Genomic DNA, 18,167 nt, shown 5'->3' on the forward strand with positions numbered 1-18,167 from the left:
AACAAACAGAGGATCTTCTGTTTAAAGATGTATTTTATACTACCTGAAGTTCTACAGTTCAGAGTTTGACACATTTTAGTTTTCTTCACACACAAGATGTTGTCTTCTTCCCTTCTACTTGTCTGCGTCATTCCAGATGTTATTCCTCTAAAGTTGTATTTCAATTGATTATTCAACATTTACTTGTCACCAGTGCAGAAAAGAAACTGCCAAAAATTCAGGTATTTAAATTCTAAGTACAGCATAAAAATTAATGCTGTATGACAGTCATCACAGGATACATACTCTGAACAACAAAAGGCAGATTTTCCTTATGAAGCAAATCCAACTTGGTTCTTCCATGATTGTTTTATTAAATAAAACTTTGGCATGGTTGTCTATCTGAAGTATAATTCACTTTATTAACTCTAATAAAATAAATGCCAGATGTGAGATGGGATTTGTGCATCATTTTTCTTACCAACTTATGTCCTTGAGCTGATTCCACTGTGAGGCAACAGATAAAGACAGAAGAATTGGGAGCAGGAAATAAACTGTGATATGGGTTAAAACAGCAACACTCTGCTTTGAGAATATTTGGCCTTATGGTAATGCCTTTAAATATGTGCTGACCTAAAATCCCATGGTTTAAGGGCACCACGTTGATAACAAACAGAAGGGTTTGGCTCTTCACAAATTGCACACTGCTGGCCAGCTCTGTGAACAGAAATGTTCACACATTTCCTGTACAGCACAAACTGCCACCAGTGAAGTTCTGAAAACTCCAAACAGGAATTAAACACAGTCTCCCAGAACAACCAAGCAAGAGTACAGTCAGGAAATTAAGATAACTGCATTTTTTCCAATGGAAAAGAGCTATTTCTGGGGAAATGTCTGGAAGTTTACACAAATGAGCCTCCTAACCTTTCTTTCAGTAAACCTGCTGTTGAATGACTTATGAATGAAAAGAAACTTTCCAGTCAGCGAGGCCCAGATGTGTTTCTACCTTAACCTTCCCTGTCATGCACTATTAGTCAGATTTTAACCACATCAGTAAAGATGATCTTAGTGCTACAGTATTTCACAGAGTGTTCTGAGTTGAAAGGGACCTAAGAGCATCAAGTCTGATTCTTAAGTGAATGGCCCACACAGAGATCAAACCCACAACCTTTGGTGTTGTTAACCCCATGCTCTGACCAACTGAGCCAAAATCGGAGTCATTGGTTCATGGGAATGGCCTGAAGTTGTGTCAGGGGAGGTTTAGGTTGGGTATTGGAGAAAGGTTCTTGCCCAGAGGGTGGCTGGGCACTGGAACAGGCTCCCCAGGACAGTGGTCACAGCACCAAGCCTGACAGAGCAAGAATTATTTGGACAACACCCCTGGGCACATGGTGGGATTCTTGGCTTGTCCTGTGCAGGGTCAGGAGCAGGACTCAATGATCCCTCTGGGTCCCTTCCAACTCAGCAGATTCTGTGAAACCACATCCTGGAAAAGGAGTGTTTGAATTCAATTTCAAGCCAGTATTACAAAGGAACTGTACAGGAGAGAAAAAGCTACAGCTTTAACTCTCCTGACCTCTAAGTTCTTGTGTCTGCCAAGTATACATTAGCTCTGCTTTTACATTTAATATGAAAAAAAGCTGGAGTCCTGTCAGCACCTATTCACTCAAGTCTTAAAACAACTAAGGATAAAACAGTCAAGAGAATGAACTCAGCCACATGCTCTGCAAACCTCTCAGCTTCTCATGCTGGTGCTGGATGCAAGAAGAAACAACCTGGGTGTTATAATGTGAAATGGATAAACACTTCCTTTGACAATTAAAATGAGCATATCTTTCACAGCGAATACCAGCACACCCCCCACCTGTCAGGTGAACTCAATCATTTCAAATAAATGAAATGTTTGAAGCACCAGGGATGCTTCAAACCATACAGAAGAAATGTGAACAGCAGGAGTCCCCCAGTGGTAAAAATACCTCAAAGAAACCTTTTCTTCCTCCCAAATACCCACTGTACAGCACTTTGGGCAGCTAGCCAGAACCTTGTCTCTAAAAGTAGCTGTAGAGTGATTTAGAAACGTATTTTAATACTTTTACCACTCTTTAAAAATCAACAAAATAATACATTTATTGCACTTTAATAATACATATCTGAGAAGTTAACACCATTAAAAAAAAACCTTTCTAGCTTTCCTGTTGTAGTATAATAAATCATTCCGAATATGCACAGTAATTTCTAGAATTTTATTAAACTACTTTGCTGCTATTGGATCATTTCACACAACAGAAAGTCATTACCCAGAATTAGACCACTGCACTCAGCTACAATCTGGGGAAAAGCTGATTTGTAAAGTAATACTCTGAAGTAACAACGTTTTCCGAGTTTGAACATTTTTTTCAAATATTAGAAATATCTTCAAAATTCTGAAAGGCATGAGGCAGGATAAGTGCTAAACCTTAATTCTCTCTGACATGCTCCTTGACAGCCTGATCTTGTTCAACATGGAGCATTTGTGCTTAGGAACATTATGAATTGTCACCGTCATCTATTGGCAACACTTTTCTGCAGAAGAACAACCTGCTCAGGAGACAGAGGAGCCATCTATCTGGTACAAGCACTTTGCACATCTCCCATTCTGACAGCTGCAGTGGGCAGCAGCTCTTCTGACCACAGCCCAGGTCCAGAATCCCTTCTTGTATTTCTCAGGCTGGCTAAAGACAGGAACTAGACACTTTGAGCATACTACAAGCCTGAATATTGACTCTTACAATGCAGCCCTTCAATTAGCAGGCATCACTGCTCAAGGGTTGCTAACTGTTGGCTCTGTATTACTCTTTTCACAACAGAGTAATTCATTCTGCAACTTGTAAATTACATTTCTCCTCACAGTCTACACTAGATATTGCATACGGCCCGCATTACAGAAATCAGTAATTTTTTTTTTCTGAATATCTTACTAGAAACAGTTCTAGAGAAAACACTGCCATTTGAGATCAATTACTCCTGCCTCCTGTTAGTGTCCAAGCTACAGTCACTTACTGATTACCTTTTAAGCATGATTTTAATTTTATTATGTCTGTATAGGACTAAATACATATTTACAACACTGAGTTGACTAAAAATAATTATTAACATCAGTATATACAGTTGCAATGCTACAAACATAACTTTGAAAGGCAAAATAGAATAAGCTTTCCTGTCTTCTTAGCCTGACAAAGTGTTGATATTGAAAAGATTCTTATGGTGACATTTTTCTCTTTAAGGCAGGACCAAAAGTTTGCAACATTTAAATCCCTGATTTAACGCAACGGGAAGTAGATAAACCTCTTTTCAATAATCTGAGGAGTTTATAAACTTAGTTGCAATTAGCATAAATGAAAGCTACTATCAGACCGTGTAGTTATTGCCCATCAATGCAGGACCCAAGCCCTAAAAATGACAGTTCCACAAATGCTAATTTCCATTCCCTGCCCTGCTAAGTAAGGGATTTAAAGCAGGTAAGAGCAGTGCAGAGTACCTGCCTGCAGTGGTGTCACAACAAGCCACTGCTTTCAGAAATATCCCTGTGACATCTGGGATACCCAAATGCCAACACATTTTTAGTAAATAAATAAAAACATAAAGCTCCGGCATCACAGTTATTCACCGTTTGCAGTTGTGCCATTAAAGATGGCTTTAATATATTGACAAGCTCACCTCTGCCACCACTTCAAGCACAGCCCAGGAGGGAAATGACTGAGGACTTCCACAGCTGCATGGGGAACTACACACAACAAGCTGGGGAGAAAGGGCAGCGTTCAGGGACAGACAACTGAGCTACAGAAATCACTTCTGTAACTGGCACCTCCTGCAAGGAGGAGAAGGACTGAGCAGGGAATGAAAATAAACTACTTTCCTTTCCCAGGGCTCCCTGCTCTGCTCTGCCAGACTGGCCATGTGGCACTGACAAGCCCAGTCTGCAGAGAGCCAAGGCATGTGGTACGTTTTTCTTCAAACAGGAAAATACTAAATTTATTCTCATTTATTCTTTTGAATCTTCCCACAGCTCTCAGAGAAAGGTCAAGGGCATGCAGATAACGTATTTCCAGCTATTCAGCAGAAATGTATTAAAAAATTAAATGCAGCCCCAAGTCAGATTCAAATAGTTCTCTATTTACCAAATTTGAAAACATTGTATGCCTTTCTCTCTAAACATTAACACAGCTAAAGTTAAAAAATTTACTTTCTACCCAACTCAAAAAGAGCTGTCTAGGTATTTTTAAAATCTGCAAACATAAAAAAAAAACCACCCAAACACATCACCAAACCCTGTGTTCAACAATTCTCACAGCAATTTATAGACAAGATTTATACACTAACACACCACATTTCTTGGCAAGTCTTCTTTAATTTTCCGTTGCAAAGGTGGGATGCTTGGCAAGGGGAAGAGACATCTCACACATCACCAGCCTTGGGGAATGTTTGCTTAGAAACACACACAGTTTGACCTCTCAGAGGATCAAACCAGTTTACTTCATCAGTTCATGAGTGTTATCAACCACTGCAAGTTTGTGTCTCTATTTCACTGTTGAGGAGACTAAAATTAAGTAATAGATTACAAGAGAAAGAACTGACACCATTTCTCAGTCTATATGGGTTGATTTTAAAGCTGTAATTTTCATGACTTTTTTTTACGAGAACACTATAGGCAGTTCTTACCCATGCAATCCTTTAAAGAAATCTGACAAGCAAATTCATCAATTTCTAATAGAATTTCAAATACAGCCGACACCTCGCTGTCTTCAATCATGTCTTGTTTCATAACTGTGTATGTGGAGAAAAGACATGTCTGTCTGGGGCCTAATGGATAACATGATGTACATTCCCGTGGCAATAGAAAATGAACAACAATAAAAATTATAATTTACTTTGCTGTCAGGTGCTGATCCTGTAGGTGTGAAGGAAAGCAAGTAAGGACTGAGTTTTGATTTGGTATTGTATTTAAATATTCTGTAGTTGAGATTTAATTGCACCTAATCTGCTCAATAAAATCATCTTTACTGTTATTAATATCCCAGACTTGTGTTATTATATAATCCTAACCTATTTTTTTATACAGAAATTTTAATCTTGTGCTTAAGTATTCATTAATGCAAAGCCACTGCCGTGGAAAATACATTCCACTCTATTTGCAAGAGGCAAGAATTCTTTGGAAATACTACCAAATGCTAGCGTTGTCTTACTTAACTTTGTTTATGGCCTTGTGACAACAAACATCAGCAAAACTTAATCATTAATCCTAAAAATATTCCATCTGGAAAAGAAGATGAGTCTACAAAGTGCAGTGTCATTTGTAAACACAATGTGGTAACATCCAAATAGTCAAAAGCAATACATGTGTTCATATATAACAGCGTTTGGATGGCTCCTTTCTTTCCTGTTTCATTTCTAAATCTGAATAAATAATCTGCATGCCAACTAACCTAAACGATGAGTTATTTCCCATTCAGAGAATCCTGAGATGCTCAATTATCTCACACAACTGCCAGCCATCAACTGTACTTAATTGCCTGTATGTTTCAAGTCCACTGCATGTTTATTTATATCACTTGCATGCCACACTAGATGTTTTATGAGACCAGAATAAGATGAGGTATGTCACAGTCTAATGCTTAGGGATATGACAGGAGCTGTATTACTTTTTTTTTAATCATAATTTTTCAAGGAAATCTAAGTAAATTAAATATCAGTCTCTATCTTCTCTACACCTTGCAGCTCCCAGTGATTTCTTAACCCATAGGACATACTTGACAAATCTGACAGAGGAATGAATATGAAGCTCCTACAGATTTTATGAAAAACCAGTTTTAGACCTGAGCAGGCCTGACAAGGCAGGCGTGCCTCTGGCTCTGAGCCATCCCAAGAGTCCTTCAGCTCAGGTGTGACACCCAGGCAGCAGCAGCACCTGCTGCCCTGCAGAGCAGAGATGTGGGACAGAGCTGAGGACCAGGGAAGGGACAGAGGAACATCCTTGTTTTGTGACAGCCGTGTCACAAAAGGAATGGGAAAAAGTGCAGCCAGATTTCAGAGGAGCAGCAAAGTGGAAAGCAGAGGCATTCCAGGCTGCAGGAACAGGGAAAGAAACCCACACCAAATCCCCTCCAGCTGCTGGGGCTCCAGGGGAGTTGCACAAAGAGAAAGTCAACAGTCCAAGAAGGGAAGGCAGGACATGGAAAAGGTACATGAAGGCAGGAATGAGCTGGGGTTCTCAGCCCAGGGGACAGCAGTGCTTAACATGAGCCTGACTGCCAGGCCTAAACCCAAATCACACCTGCAGGGGATGGAGGCTGTGGGACTGGGGAGCAGAAGAATCCTTGTGCTGGAGGAACAGCAAACAGCTATTTCTGGCTTTACTGAGCTGAGCTTTAGTGCTGAATTTAGGGTGCAGAATTTAAAAGGAAGAACATGAAAGTTTTTAACGCTTCTGAACCTCATCAGCTGCATGACAAAATGCTAATGGGAAGATGCATTTTATGGACATCAGAAAGTGATAAAATCATATAACCACTGAATACAGAGATTCATCTTTATTTATGGGTTTCTACTCAAATTGTTTGATACCTTCAAGTCTCTTTAGAGCCTATCATTTCTGCAAATTTCTATGCAGCAAGAGCTATCTCTATGCCATTACACTTTGTGTCATGCCTCTCTTATGTTAAATTTCAAGCTGAGTGCAGATTGTACAGGACAATAGCCTGACACTTGGAAAAATTGTCAAAGTATTGTAGTAACTAAAGAACTGTTCCAAAAATAACTTAATTGTGGTAATGCTGTAACTATACTGACAGCATTATTGCTGCATTAGTTTCATCCATGGAAAATGCAAGAATATAAAAATACTACCGAAAATAACATAAATTACAGAATTACATTTCATTAACAAAACCAGTCACATTTCTAAAAATCAAAGTTGTAAACACATTCCTTTATAAGGTTAAAACAATATAATGTGCATCTTAAAATAAGAAATGTTATATACTTATCATAAATAAGTATCTGCCTTGCAATCCAGAAGTTGTTATTTCATCACACACATTTTACTCTTACAAGCATTTTAATCTTAGCATTTTTAACATACTGCCAACTCCTGACAGAAAGCACTGGCTTCTCAAAGACTGTCAAAGATATCCCTGAGAGTCCAATACAAATAGGGTTATTAAAAAAACAAAAAAAGTTTTAAAATATCTTCAAATGTAAAGAGCCAGTGTGCAGAACCTGCCATAAACTGCACCTTGCTGTGCCATCAATAGACAGAAAGCTGCAGGATGCTGTTCTTTTGGTTTCACCAGGGAAAACTGCTTCCACACAAGGCATTTTGGAAGCCCTGCAAGGACTCAGGGCAGTCCTCTCTTGCACCCTCACACACCACCTCTATCTCTGCACTAGTGACAGCAGTGTGGTCACCACATGAACCAAGCAGCTCCTGCTCACTCTCACATGTCACACCTCCAGCTGCTCCATCAGCAGGCTCAGTGTGTCCCAGCACTCACCCCTGGGACACAGCAGTGTGCAGACAGCTGAGAGAACAGGGAGCCCAGCCAGCTCTGCTTGTCTGAGGTGCCCAGCAGCCCACGCCTGCTCCTGCACTCCTGGAGTGGCGCTGCCTCTCTCAACAGAGAACCTCATTCTGCTTCCCTCCTCAGTCACCTGATATTGTAATCCCACCAGCACCACTGGCAGCTCCTCTTTCAGAGAAACTCAGGTGCCACTAAAGCAAGCCATAAAGCTGTCCTGTAAGGGGAAGCAAGAATACACAGTTTGCTGCCCAAAAATGTATACACACATGTGGCAGCAGCTCTCTAGCCACAGAGAGCAGGCACAACTTTCCCAGGCATTTTCCTGGGGAAGGCTGTGAGAAGAGCAGAGCAAAGAATGAGAAACAATTCTTATGTCCACATCTTGCACCTGCTGTTGTGCACATGTGGAATGAGTCATGGAGATTTGTTTACCAAAGCGTGATTTCTTAATTGGACACTGGATGGTGTTTGAATAATAGACCAAAGTGGGTCAAAGCTGTATCAGATGGGCTGGAAGGGTTACTGAGTTTCTTAAGAAGTATATTATGATATAGTATAGGATGATATAATAAAACAATTAATCAGCCTTCTGCAATCATGGAGTCAATCAATGCTAATTATTACCCAGCTGGGGGCCTGCGGTGACATACATATATGTTCATTTAATATCTGACCCACCACACCATAATTGAGGCTTTCCTGCAAAGACACAGATTAAGGGCTGGCAGTTCCATTCTCCAAGGATGTTACTCTAGAAAAGATGTGGTTCACTGCATACATTATATTTGGCATTAAGGTAGGTACTTTACTACCAAATGGTCAGGTCTGTGCAACCAGCTATATCCCAACACTTCCCTTTGAGGCTTCAGGAAAACACCGCCCCAACATTGAGCTTCCTTCAAGACTTCTAAGTATTCTCTCTTACTACTCCTGACATTAAAGAAGAGGCTGAATATTCATACATAAATGCTTCATGTTCAGTCAGGTACTTCCTCCTTCCACAGAATGGATTTCATCTCATGTCCCATGTCGAAACAGGCTGACAAAGCCTGTCTAGACTAACAGGACAAGCAGGAACAATACCCTTGCTCAAAGCTGTGCATTTTAAATACTTGAGGAACAAAGACCTTATCTTCTGTTTTACAGCTCTTCAAAGAAATTAGCAAAAAGGTTCCAATAATCTTACCAAGGAAAGCAACATGGACTAAGCAGAGTATTTACATATTCCTATTTTCAAGGCCTGCTGAAGGTAAATTGCGTAGGCACTGCCTTTATAGGCCAGTCAATCAGTTACTTCAGCAAGGTACTTAATTCCCCTCTCATAATCAGATCTAGCTTCAAGAAATGCAGAAAACAGGATATGCAAAGAGCTCCTGCAAGCCAACAGTCACCAAAGTGATTTTCTTTTGTGTGAAGTCCAATCTGATTATAAAAATTCAGAAGTGGAAATCAGGAACTGGTATCTCTGCACTCTCGATAACTTGTTATCTGCCTGGAACCCAGCCTAGTTGCCTCTGCAAAGAAATTCTGCACTCAGAAATGTCAAAGAATACAAACATTGTACATACTTAGTTTTATTTTTGTCAAGCTATTTTTATTTTGTTAAATGCAGCTAAAATAGGTGCCTGGCTTGTCTGTTTGTCTTGTAACAGGACACAAATTCTCACTGGGGAAAAACAGATTTAAACTGGATTTGTGTAAAACCAGTATTAAATATTGGTTCAAGGGCTATTATTTTAATGTATTATCTCATAAAAGAAAAATACAATTGTGTGTGTGGCAATCTAATTTAGACTAAATATAAGAAGTTTTTACTTTTCTGTTACCAAAGGGCTCGACCTCACAGAAAACCAGAACTAAGCCAAAAAAAAAAAAAAATCCAACAGGAAACAGAATCAGATTGCAAGATTCCTATTAGCCTAATAAGATCTGGTTTATTGTTTATGAACTCGGGTGTATACACAAGATAACTAACATGAGTATCTCAACTTTTTAACTAAGAAGCAGTGATAAAGGGGGTAAGACTTAATAAATCATTGCAGAGCATCAACAGAAATAAACATTTTTCATATTTTTTAAATTAAAAATTTTAAAACTGCCTTTGTAGAAAAGTGGCATCTCATATAAACTTACAGAAGTTTCATAAAGACATAGTGTTAGATTAGAAAAATATGTGGCATTTGAAATACATGCAGATTTAGGAACAGAAACAGGATTAGAGGCCTCAGGCAACAGGAATTGGAGATGTCACACAGTATTAATTCATGGCAGAAGCCACTAACTCACATGGCACAAACCCCAAAAAGAAAAAGCAGTGTATCTCTTGGCCAGGAGAGAGATTCTAACTTATCTTTTTGATAAACAATCTAAAAAAGGCCATACACGGATTCTACAAATGAAAACTCTTTTACCAGGTAGGAAAAAAAAAAAAGAAGTAAAGAATAATTAATGTGTCATGGACTTGTTACCCAGAACACATCTCTTACATCAGGTCAAGAATTACAAAAATGAATAGGGAAACCCTCCATTCTTGAATAAAAGAATTTCGGGGGTAATGAAAGTTTTGGGGATATTAATTCACTATGACACAGCTTGTTCTAATTCAACAGAATAGCAGGAGGAGAAGGTACAAGGAGAAGCACGTAGACAAGGAAGCTCTTTCTCTGCATCATGGGAATTCAGATTGGAAAACCCCAACCTTCCTCCCCCACCTTTGCTGATGGCAACTCTTCCAAGGAAACACCAGCAGTTCATGGTCAGTGATGTCTCTACCCCATCCTTGAGAAGAAAAATATAATGGGGAGGGGGCAAACAGGTGCCATCAATACTCAGAGCAGGTTTTACACTGGGGACAGGGAATTATTCCCTTATAAAAGTATGCCCCATCCTGAAGAAGGTGTTTTGCACACTGGATTCATTATTTCCCCACAATCAACTTAGTGATTTGTGAATGAATTATACAAAACGCCTAAAAGACTGAAAAACTCAAAGGAAGTTAGGCAAACTATTGATCAACCTACTCTCCTTCTGAGCAAGGGAGAGATCCTAGAGGGAGACCCAGACCATCCTCATGCATCCCACAGAAAGAAAAGAGTGTAAGAGCCACACACTCACTCCTGGGATTCCAGCACTGCTGACATTTTAGTCTCAACTTTTCACACGCAATAAAAAGCCACCTTACTGACCATATCTGTTTCTGTTTGCACTCACAGCTTGTTCAGTGGGCAAAGCAAACCTGGTAACTTCACATGCTGAGTTCTAACATGGAATGACACACTCCAGCAAGAAGCCTGACATGCTGTGCTCTCTACTGAATTCTTGGCTTTAATTTAGAAGTTTACTATAATATAAAATACACCCTTTCCTAAATATAAGCTTCCCTATACCTTCTACAACAAAAGATTCCCAGAGATTTTAGATCAGGCAGCCTCTCATGAGAACAGCAGAATCAGAACATTCCCTTTGACACAAAATCAGATGAGCAATTTTCTTTCGCTGATTTGCTAATGATACAAAAGGAACTTTGCAAAAACAGTTTACTACACTAAGAATAATGGCAAAATAATGAATTTCTACCAGTCCTGTGCTTCAGCAACTAGAAACAAGGCCTAACTAGCAGCAGGTAACCAACCAATTCTTCACAGATAAACAGAAAACACTGTGTTTTAACAAATGTTCTGATTTATGTAGCCTGTTCTTTTAAGATTATTTCTGAACATAATGGATGTAAAAGAAAGAAGATTCACAAAGCTGAACAATGGGATAATAAGCCTATGAACAGCCAGGCAACTTAGAAGTGAATCCAAGGGAGGAGAGGATTTTGTCACCCTAAATGTATTGATCTAAATAGCCAACTCTTTTTAACACTGAGTATTCATTTTACACCACTTCACATGGCTTGAGGCATTTTATTCAGATGGAATGGCTGTCCCTTTTCTGTTGAGATGAATGAGACATTTCAGAAACATTACTTTGTTAAATATTTCTACAGGTATGTGCAGCTACATTTTTATGCGAGATATTTTCTTACAAGGTGCCCGAGATGACCACTATACTGTATCAGCTAATACCAAAATAATAACATATCTTCCAGTTGCAGAGCTCAATGTCAACTACAATACAAATTTAAGAGGCAAACTGTTCTCCAGGTAGTAAAAAGCCACAGACAGCTTTAAGAAGTTACTAATTCAAGCATCTCTTCTTAATGTAGTGTGAAACTCAATTCTGAAATATAATCAACAGATTTTGCATTTACTGTAGTTGTGACAGAAGTCAATGGCCTTAAAATGTTTTCACCTCTCAAAAGTTGTAAAGGTTCAAGCAAAAATGCCTGTTTAAGCAAAATCTTTACATCATAATAACTAACCCAAATCTGTTACCCTCCAAAACTAACACGAAAGTCTTCAGCAAATTGAAGAGCTGCTTTACAAGAAGAAATTCACACTCTTGAGGCAGCAGCACCACATCTGAGATAGCAGTTATAAAAAAATTTCAAACCTAGATATGCCCAAAACAGAAAACAAGACAGCCCAGTCTTTCAACTGGGTAGACTCAAACTTAGGAACAGGTTTGGCCATACATTCCTGGTTTTTCTTCTAAATCAACATATTGATGCTTGAATTAAAGCGAATGTGTCATCTTGTCTCCATAGGGGAAGCAATTTTGAATATCTATCAGAATAGAATTACATCAACTTTAACTGGTTTTAAAAATTGTCCTTCATTTGGTCAGGTTTGAGTACACTACAAAGACTTACCTGACACAAAACAGACATCTCAGCCAATGATTTACATAGTACAAAATAAAACTATTGTGATTTTCTACACTACCACACAAATACATACAGAAGGTGGCAAAGACATTACACTTGATATAAGTCCAAGTAATACAGGACCATAGAATGGGCTTTGTGATATGAAAGAGTTAATTCCCACTTTTAATTACACATAACTAACTTTAATGGGAGTGAACACTGAAGCAACATCTATAAACACAATGTCCACGTTAGCAGAACACCGGTTATGAAACCCCTGCTAACATTACTTGTACAGGGATTGTTTTTTGTTTGTTTTAATCAAATTTTACCAAATCCTGCTGTATTTGCAGAGCTCTGCAAAAAAAACGTTAAGGCTGAGGAGCTTTAAAGAATATAACATGCAATAGTAACCATGACAATAAGAAAAATGTTTTTGCTAATCTTTTTCTTTCAGCTGACAATACTTTCAAATACTGGTGTTTTTCCTCTAGATGACAACTTTTGTTTGTTGCTCATTATGAATTCTAGGCCTCCCATCCTTGTAAACTTGAAATTTCTCACCAAGGGAGCAGCAATTTGGGGAGAACTGAAAACATGGGATGAGTCCTAACTGTGGTAGAATGGACATCATCTGTTGGCAACTATATCTTACTTCATTGTTGCTCTGAAAAGGTGCATGAAAATCACATTTTTAAGGTAATTATTCTGCAAGTAAATGGGGAACCTAAAAAAAAAAAAAAAAAAAAAAAAAAAACAGAAAGGCAGAATGCAGATAGGGTATTCCTTTGGAGATCACAAAACTGCTGAGGTATGTTAGAATTTGGCCCCAGGCAGGCTGATCATAAACTTTAAGAAAACAACCTGGAACTCCTCCGCACTGATTTTGTCTTGGTTTTCTATTAAGTCAGAGTTTTAAGCAATAACTTCAGAGATTTATCTTTGCTGATTTATCAATGCTTTCAAAAAATGTACAGGATAAAGACCTGAGTCACATATTGAAAAGTGACTAAAGGGACGATTTTCAAAGGCATTAAGATACCTAAAGCTGCATTAAGCACTTAAAATTTTCAAAACTGCCTGGGCATCTAACGCCTATTTAAATCACTTAGTCCTTTTTGAAAATCCCAATGGGCAGTTATCTACATTTTATGTGTCTATAGCCTTTGAAAATCTGTACCATTAAATACTTAACAACCTAAGTACCCCTGGCTTTTAATGGGACTTTGAGTTCTAAAAAGTGTAAGTACATCTGTAAATTGGTCAAGCCACTCTCTCTGGTCATTTTTTCCCCCTTTCTTTTAAAGAGGCATCTCCTAATGCTTATCCATAGCCTGTCAGTTCAGCACTGTCCAACTTACACACTGAGCTGTGCACATTTGATTTGTTGTGACCCCACACGAGTACAGCTTAGGCTGATAAAGAACCAACATCATTGCTTAATACCCATACAATACATGCAAAATACCACAAAAAAAGTTCTGAAAGGCAGCCACACAGCAACAAGAAAAAACAGAAAAAGGAGGAACTTGTGAATAAAATCTTTAAAAAGGCAGCAATTCCAGAAAAGAGGACAAGCTTTAATTCCGAATTTTCTGTTTTTACAAAACTGTAGGATAAAGCATTCCCTTATGAAAACATTTGAAAGATGTATCTTCTGATCTCCTGTAATGTCAATAAGAGGTAACTTGCACTGACCAAATACCCGAAAAGGAACTGATTTGTAAATTGGGAACGCGGGGAATCAGATTGCCACCTACAGGAAAATTTAGCATTTATTGTCAAGAATGACTCAAAAAGAATACAAATTGCCATCCTGCCAAGTATTCTTTCACTTCAAAACCAATTAGCCTTTTCTTTTGTGCAACTATATCATGAGCTTCCTAAATCCAGGAAGCCATTACCATTTCTTTTTATTTATGAGTACTGCTTGAAAGTTCCATAATTCAATTACAAAATCATGTGTCAGTTAAAGAATTTTAAGTCTGCTTACCTGATACCATTGGTGCTAGCCTGAATATGTCTGATAGTCTGCTGTTGACTGGCTCATAAGGGGAGTCTTCAAGCAAGTCATTTCCTAAGGACAAAAAATATTTGGAATTTTTTCTTACACACGAATTCAGGATAAGGTTTTTTGTTTACTTTTACTCCATAACAGTGAAATGTACTCCCCTTTAATCCCTTTAAAAAGTTTATATGGCTACTCTTTCTCAATGAATTACCTATAAATACACCTGAAAGAAGCTAATTGTTTATCCCTGTCACTAGATCTCTTCTGAACTCCCTCCTCCTTGGGGAAGGTCATAACTTGCAGAGACAGCCTGTGACATCACAGGGACTGTCCCATCTCATGCCAGCAGGAGAGAATCTGTAGCAAGGCTGTTCCTCTTCATTCACTGTAACAGCAGAGCTCTTTTATAGAGAAGCTCAGCTAACAGCCAAAAACGAGCATCTTTGGTATGAAACATTCCCAACAAGATGCTGCTGGCAGATAAACTTTTTAGGATGTAGAAAACGTCTGTTATTACCTTTAGCAAAAAAATATATATGGACTCATTAAAACATATGAATAAATGAACAGGAAGGCATTGTTTCCCTTTTTGCAGAAGCAACTTAAAAATAAAAGTTAAATGGGGAGCACACTGGAGAGATTACACCTTCAACTCCAGGGCCAAAGCAAAAGAGGACTAAAAATTATGTCTCTCATATAAGGACCTGACTGTTCTCAGTAGACTAAGAGAAATTTGCTTTATGAATATGAATAATGGAGCAGTCCTGAGTCAATCACTGTCATATCTCTTCTAAGTGGCACATCTACATGCTGTAGGAACCATAAACTTTAGGTTTTTTTTTTTTTGCTCAGTATGCCCAGGGAATACTGCTAGGAAATACAGGAAAGGAAAAACTAAACTTTTACTTAAAACGATCTTCTCCTCATATTTAACTTTCAGCAAAAAGGCTAAGAAACTAGTTCCCGTGTTGTTAGGCGAGTCCTAATCAAGGAGTTTTAATATTATCAGGAAAATGTCTCCAGATGCCTGTTTTTGTGGCTCTTGGACATGCTCTCGCCCCTGTCTTTTGGCTGTGTTTAGGAAGGTCAGTGGGCTCCCTGGAGGGCAGGCTGGCTGTGGATTCCGCAGCCGGCAGCGGAGCCCGGCGGATGCTCCGAGCCCGGAGGAGCTCGGGGCCAGCCCCGCTCCCCAAACCCAGCCGGGGGGTCTGCGCTTCGCCACGTACCCTGCAAGCTCTGGTACATGCTCCAGTAAATGCGCAGGCAGTTCTTCTCCTTCTTCATGCCCCTCTTGCAGCGGCAGTTGTACAGGGATTTCTGCTTGAGAGCTTCCATGGCGCTTCTGCATTCGTCCTTCGCCTCCAGGCCCGTGGCCCGGCTGAAGTTGCTCTCTTTGCCGGCTACACACTGCCTCAGTGTCCTGAATTTAGTACTACAGCTCTGCTCCTTCAGGCACTGATCGCTGGCTTTCACGCAGTCCAGGCGGTCCCCTCCAGGCAGCCCGCTCACTTCTGCAGACAAAAGTACATCTATGGAGAGAGACAGAAGCAAGGCGCGCTCTTGGAGGGAGCAGGGCGCGTCTGCCCCCAGCTCCAGGGGCGCCTCCGCACGCTGCACATGCAGCCAGCCCCAGGGACAGCACCTGGCAAACCTCCTGCCTTCATGCTACGCCTTAGGAAAAAGCACACAGGGTTTCCATGGGCTTAGATCCACTTTCGGGGGAGTCCAAGGAAACTGTATTTTTTAACCCTAGTGGCTGATTTATGAGGAAATAGAAAAAGGGAAGAAAACCCGGAGGGATTAATGTGCCTGATAAAACAAGCATTTGTTACTCCATCATCCACTTTGGTGAAACAAGTCAGCTTTCCATTCCAAAATTTAACTAAGGGGTTAAATATTCATCCTCACTTTTCACATGAGCTTTGCTGTAATTTCACTTACATCCAGGAACAACCCGCTCAGAGAGATAAGTATCCTCACTGATCGATATTTGCGTCAGTCACTTTTTAAAGGCTGTACACATTTTTGCTTATTCTATATGCATAAAGGTAGAATTTGTTACTGCCCCCCCCCCCTTCTCTCCACGTATGATGCTTTTACAGGAGAACAAAGCAAATTGCATTAACTCCCTCCTCTCCATCGTGCCCCCGTCATGCTCCCTCAGACACATGCGGATGGAAACGCAAAGGAAAGGAAAGGAAACCAGTTTGGGCTGCAAACCACTACCAGTCGGGCATGCTGCCAGGTTCAGGTGAAGATGTAATCCTTCAGCTGGTCTTGTCATCCCCCACCCTTTTCAGGCAGCCTGATTTTATTTAAATGAAAAGTTTCCCTGTAACTTGCGAGAACCCAATTTAACAAGAGGCTAAACAGGCAAGTACCGAAGTCTGTAACCTACAGAGCTTTTAGACCGGGCTAACTGATGTGAGGCAGAGCCATAAAAACTACTGGAAACTTCACTGTTCTGCTTAAACAATAGACTGACAAGCATCAGGCTCCCGGTCCCATAAACCCTATGCTTTGCTTTATGAAGCGATGTGCACACCGAAATTAGGCATCAGCAACTTACCCACTAAGGGCAAAGCGAAGTACAAGAGCACGAGAAACATCTTGCTGTCCTTCGGATGGTTTCCCCAAACGACCTGATGTGTCACAACAAAGATGATCAGCATGTAGATATTCCAATACCGCCGAGGTCTAAAGGCTCCAAGTTCAGATCCATTGAATTCAAAGGGGAAATAAAGCCACCAAGCAAAAAAAAAAACCCACAACCCCCTCTCTTCTTCACCGCTACCACCACAGGCGGCAGGAGCAGCGACGCAAACGCTGAGCTTTTCCCTTAGATTTGAGGTCTGAGCAACCTGCAGGCACAAGCACTGACTCCAGTGCGGGAGCGAGAGGCGCACGCACGGGCAGATGTGTGTGTGTCAGTGTGATGTGTGTGAGTGAGCGAGCGGCAGCGGGGCAGCAGCGCCGGTCGCCTCCTTGGGTGGGCAGCGCCCGTTCCCAGGGAGGGACCGAGAGCGCAGGGGGCGGGAGGGGGGCGCACACAGCAGCCGCTGCCGGCCTCGTGACAGCCCCGAGCCGCGGCTTCCCGACCCCCGCCCGGGGCAATTCGCCTCTTCCACCCCCCGACCGCAACTTTATTGAGGCGCGGGGCCGGGGCGGTGCGCGGGGCCGCGCAGGCTGCGCGGAGCGCTCGCCGCCGGGGCGGAGCGGGGGCGGCCGCGCTGCCGCCAGCCAAAGTTTGCCGGGGAAAACCGGGACGGGCGGGAGGCGCGGCCGCTCCGGTTCCGCCGGGCAGAGCGGGGCCGCTCGGGCCCCGGAGCGGATCCCCGCGGGCGCCGCCGGCACCGGGCGAGCCGCGGGGAGGCGGCGGCGCCGCGGGGATGCTCCGCTCGCCGCCCGCCCTCCGCGGGGCTCGGCGGTCGCGGCTTCCCCCTGCCGGCCCCGCCGCCCGCGGGGGAAGCCCGGGCGTCCCGCGGCGGCCCCGGGGCGGCCGGAGCACCGCCCGTCCTTCCCCGCATCCCCGCAGTGCGCGCTGCGCTCCGGCCTCGGCCCTGAGCGCCGTGTATCGGCTTCCACTTGGCTCCCGAATAAACAAAGCGAACATATGTCCCATATTCGTGACAGATGGTTCAAACAGAGAACTATTTAGTGGTTTTCCCACAGTTGCTACTATGTACCACTCCCCCGAAACCCAACAAAATGCAATTCGCCTAAAATAGCTTCAGCTTCCAGATTTCTTCATTTTCATATGTGGAAAATTTGATTCAGGTGTTTTTATGTTCTGGCTGCAACCAAACGCGTTAAGTTGTTTTGGGTTTATTTTTTTCTATTTTTAAAAGAAGTCAGCATATATGTTCTT

The 18,167-nt window shown here is 41.4% G+C and overlaps 1 protein-coding gene across 2 annotated transcripts in view; it reads right to left on the reverse strand.

The window, feature by feature from the left end:
- The window catches only part of GFRA1 (GDNF family receptor alpha 1), a 130,774-nt gene extending 113,528 nt beyond the window's left edge, over positions 1–17,246 (reverse strand). The window contains exons 1-3 of one of the 2 annotated variants that reach the window (XM_021537273.4): positions 16,869–17,246; positions 15,526–15,810; positions 14,282–14,365 (exon numbers count right to left, since the gene is read on the reverse strand). In XM_021537273.4, the coding sequence (XP_021392948.2) occupies positions 14,282–14,365; positions 15,526–15,810; positions 16,869–16,971 (472 nt within the window). In that variant the 5' untranslated portion in view covers positions 16,972–17,246. Of the gene's footprint in view, positions 1–14,281; positions 14,366–15,525; positions 15,829–16,868 lie in introns of both variants that reach the window. The other variant, XM_021537272.4, reaches the window with a different exon arrangement.
- Between the last annotated feature and the right edge of the window lie 921 nt (positions 17,247–18,167).

Source organism: Lonchura striata, chromosome 6 (genome assembly GCF_050655825.1).
Source record: "Lonchura striata isolate lonStrDom1 chromosome 6, ASM5065582v1, whole genome shotgun sequence".
In the NCBI taxonomy this organism is placed as follows: domain Eukaryota; kingdom Metazoa; phylum Chordata; class Aves; order Passeriformes; family Estrildidae; genus Lonchura; species Lonchura striata.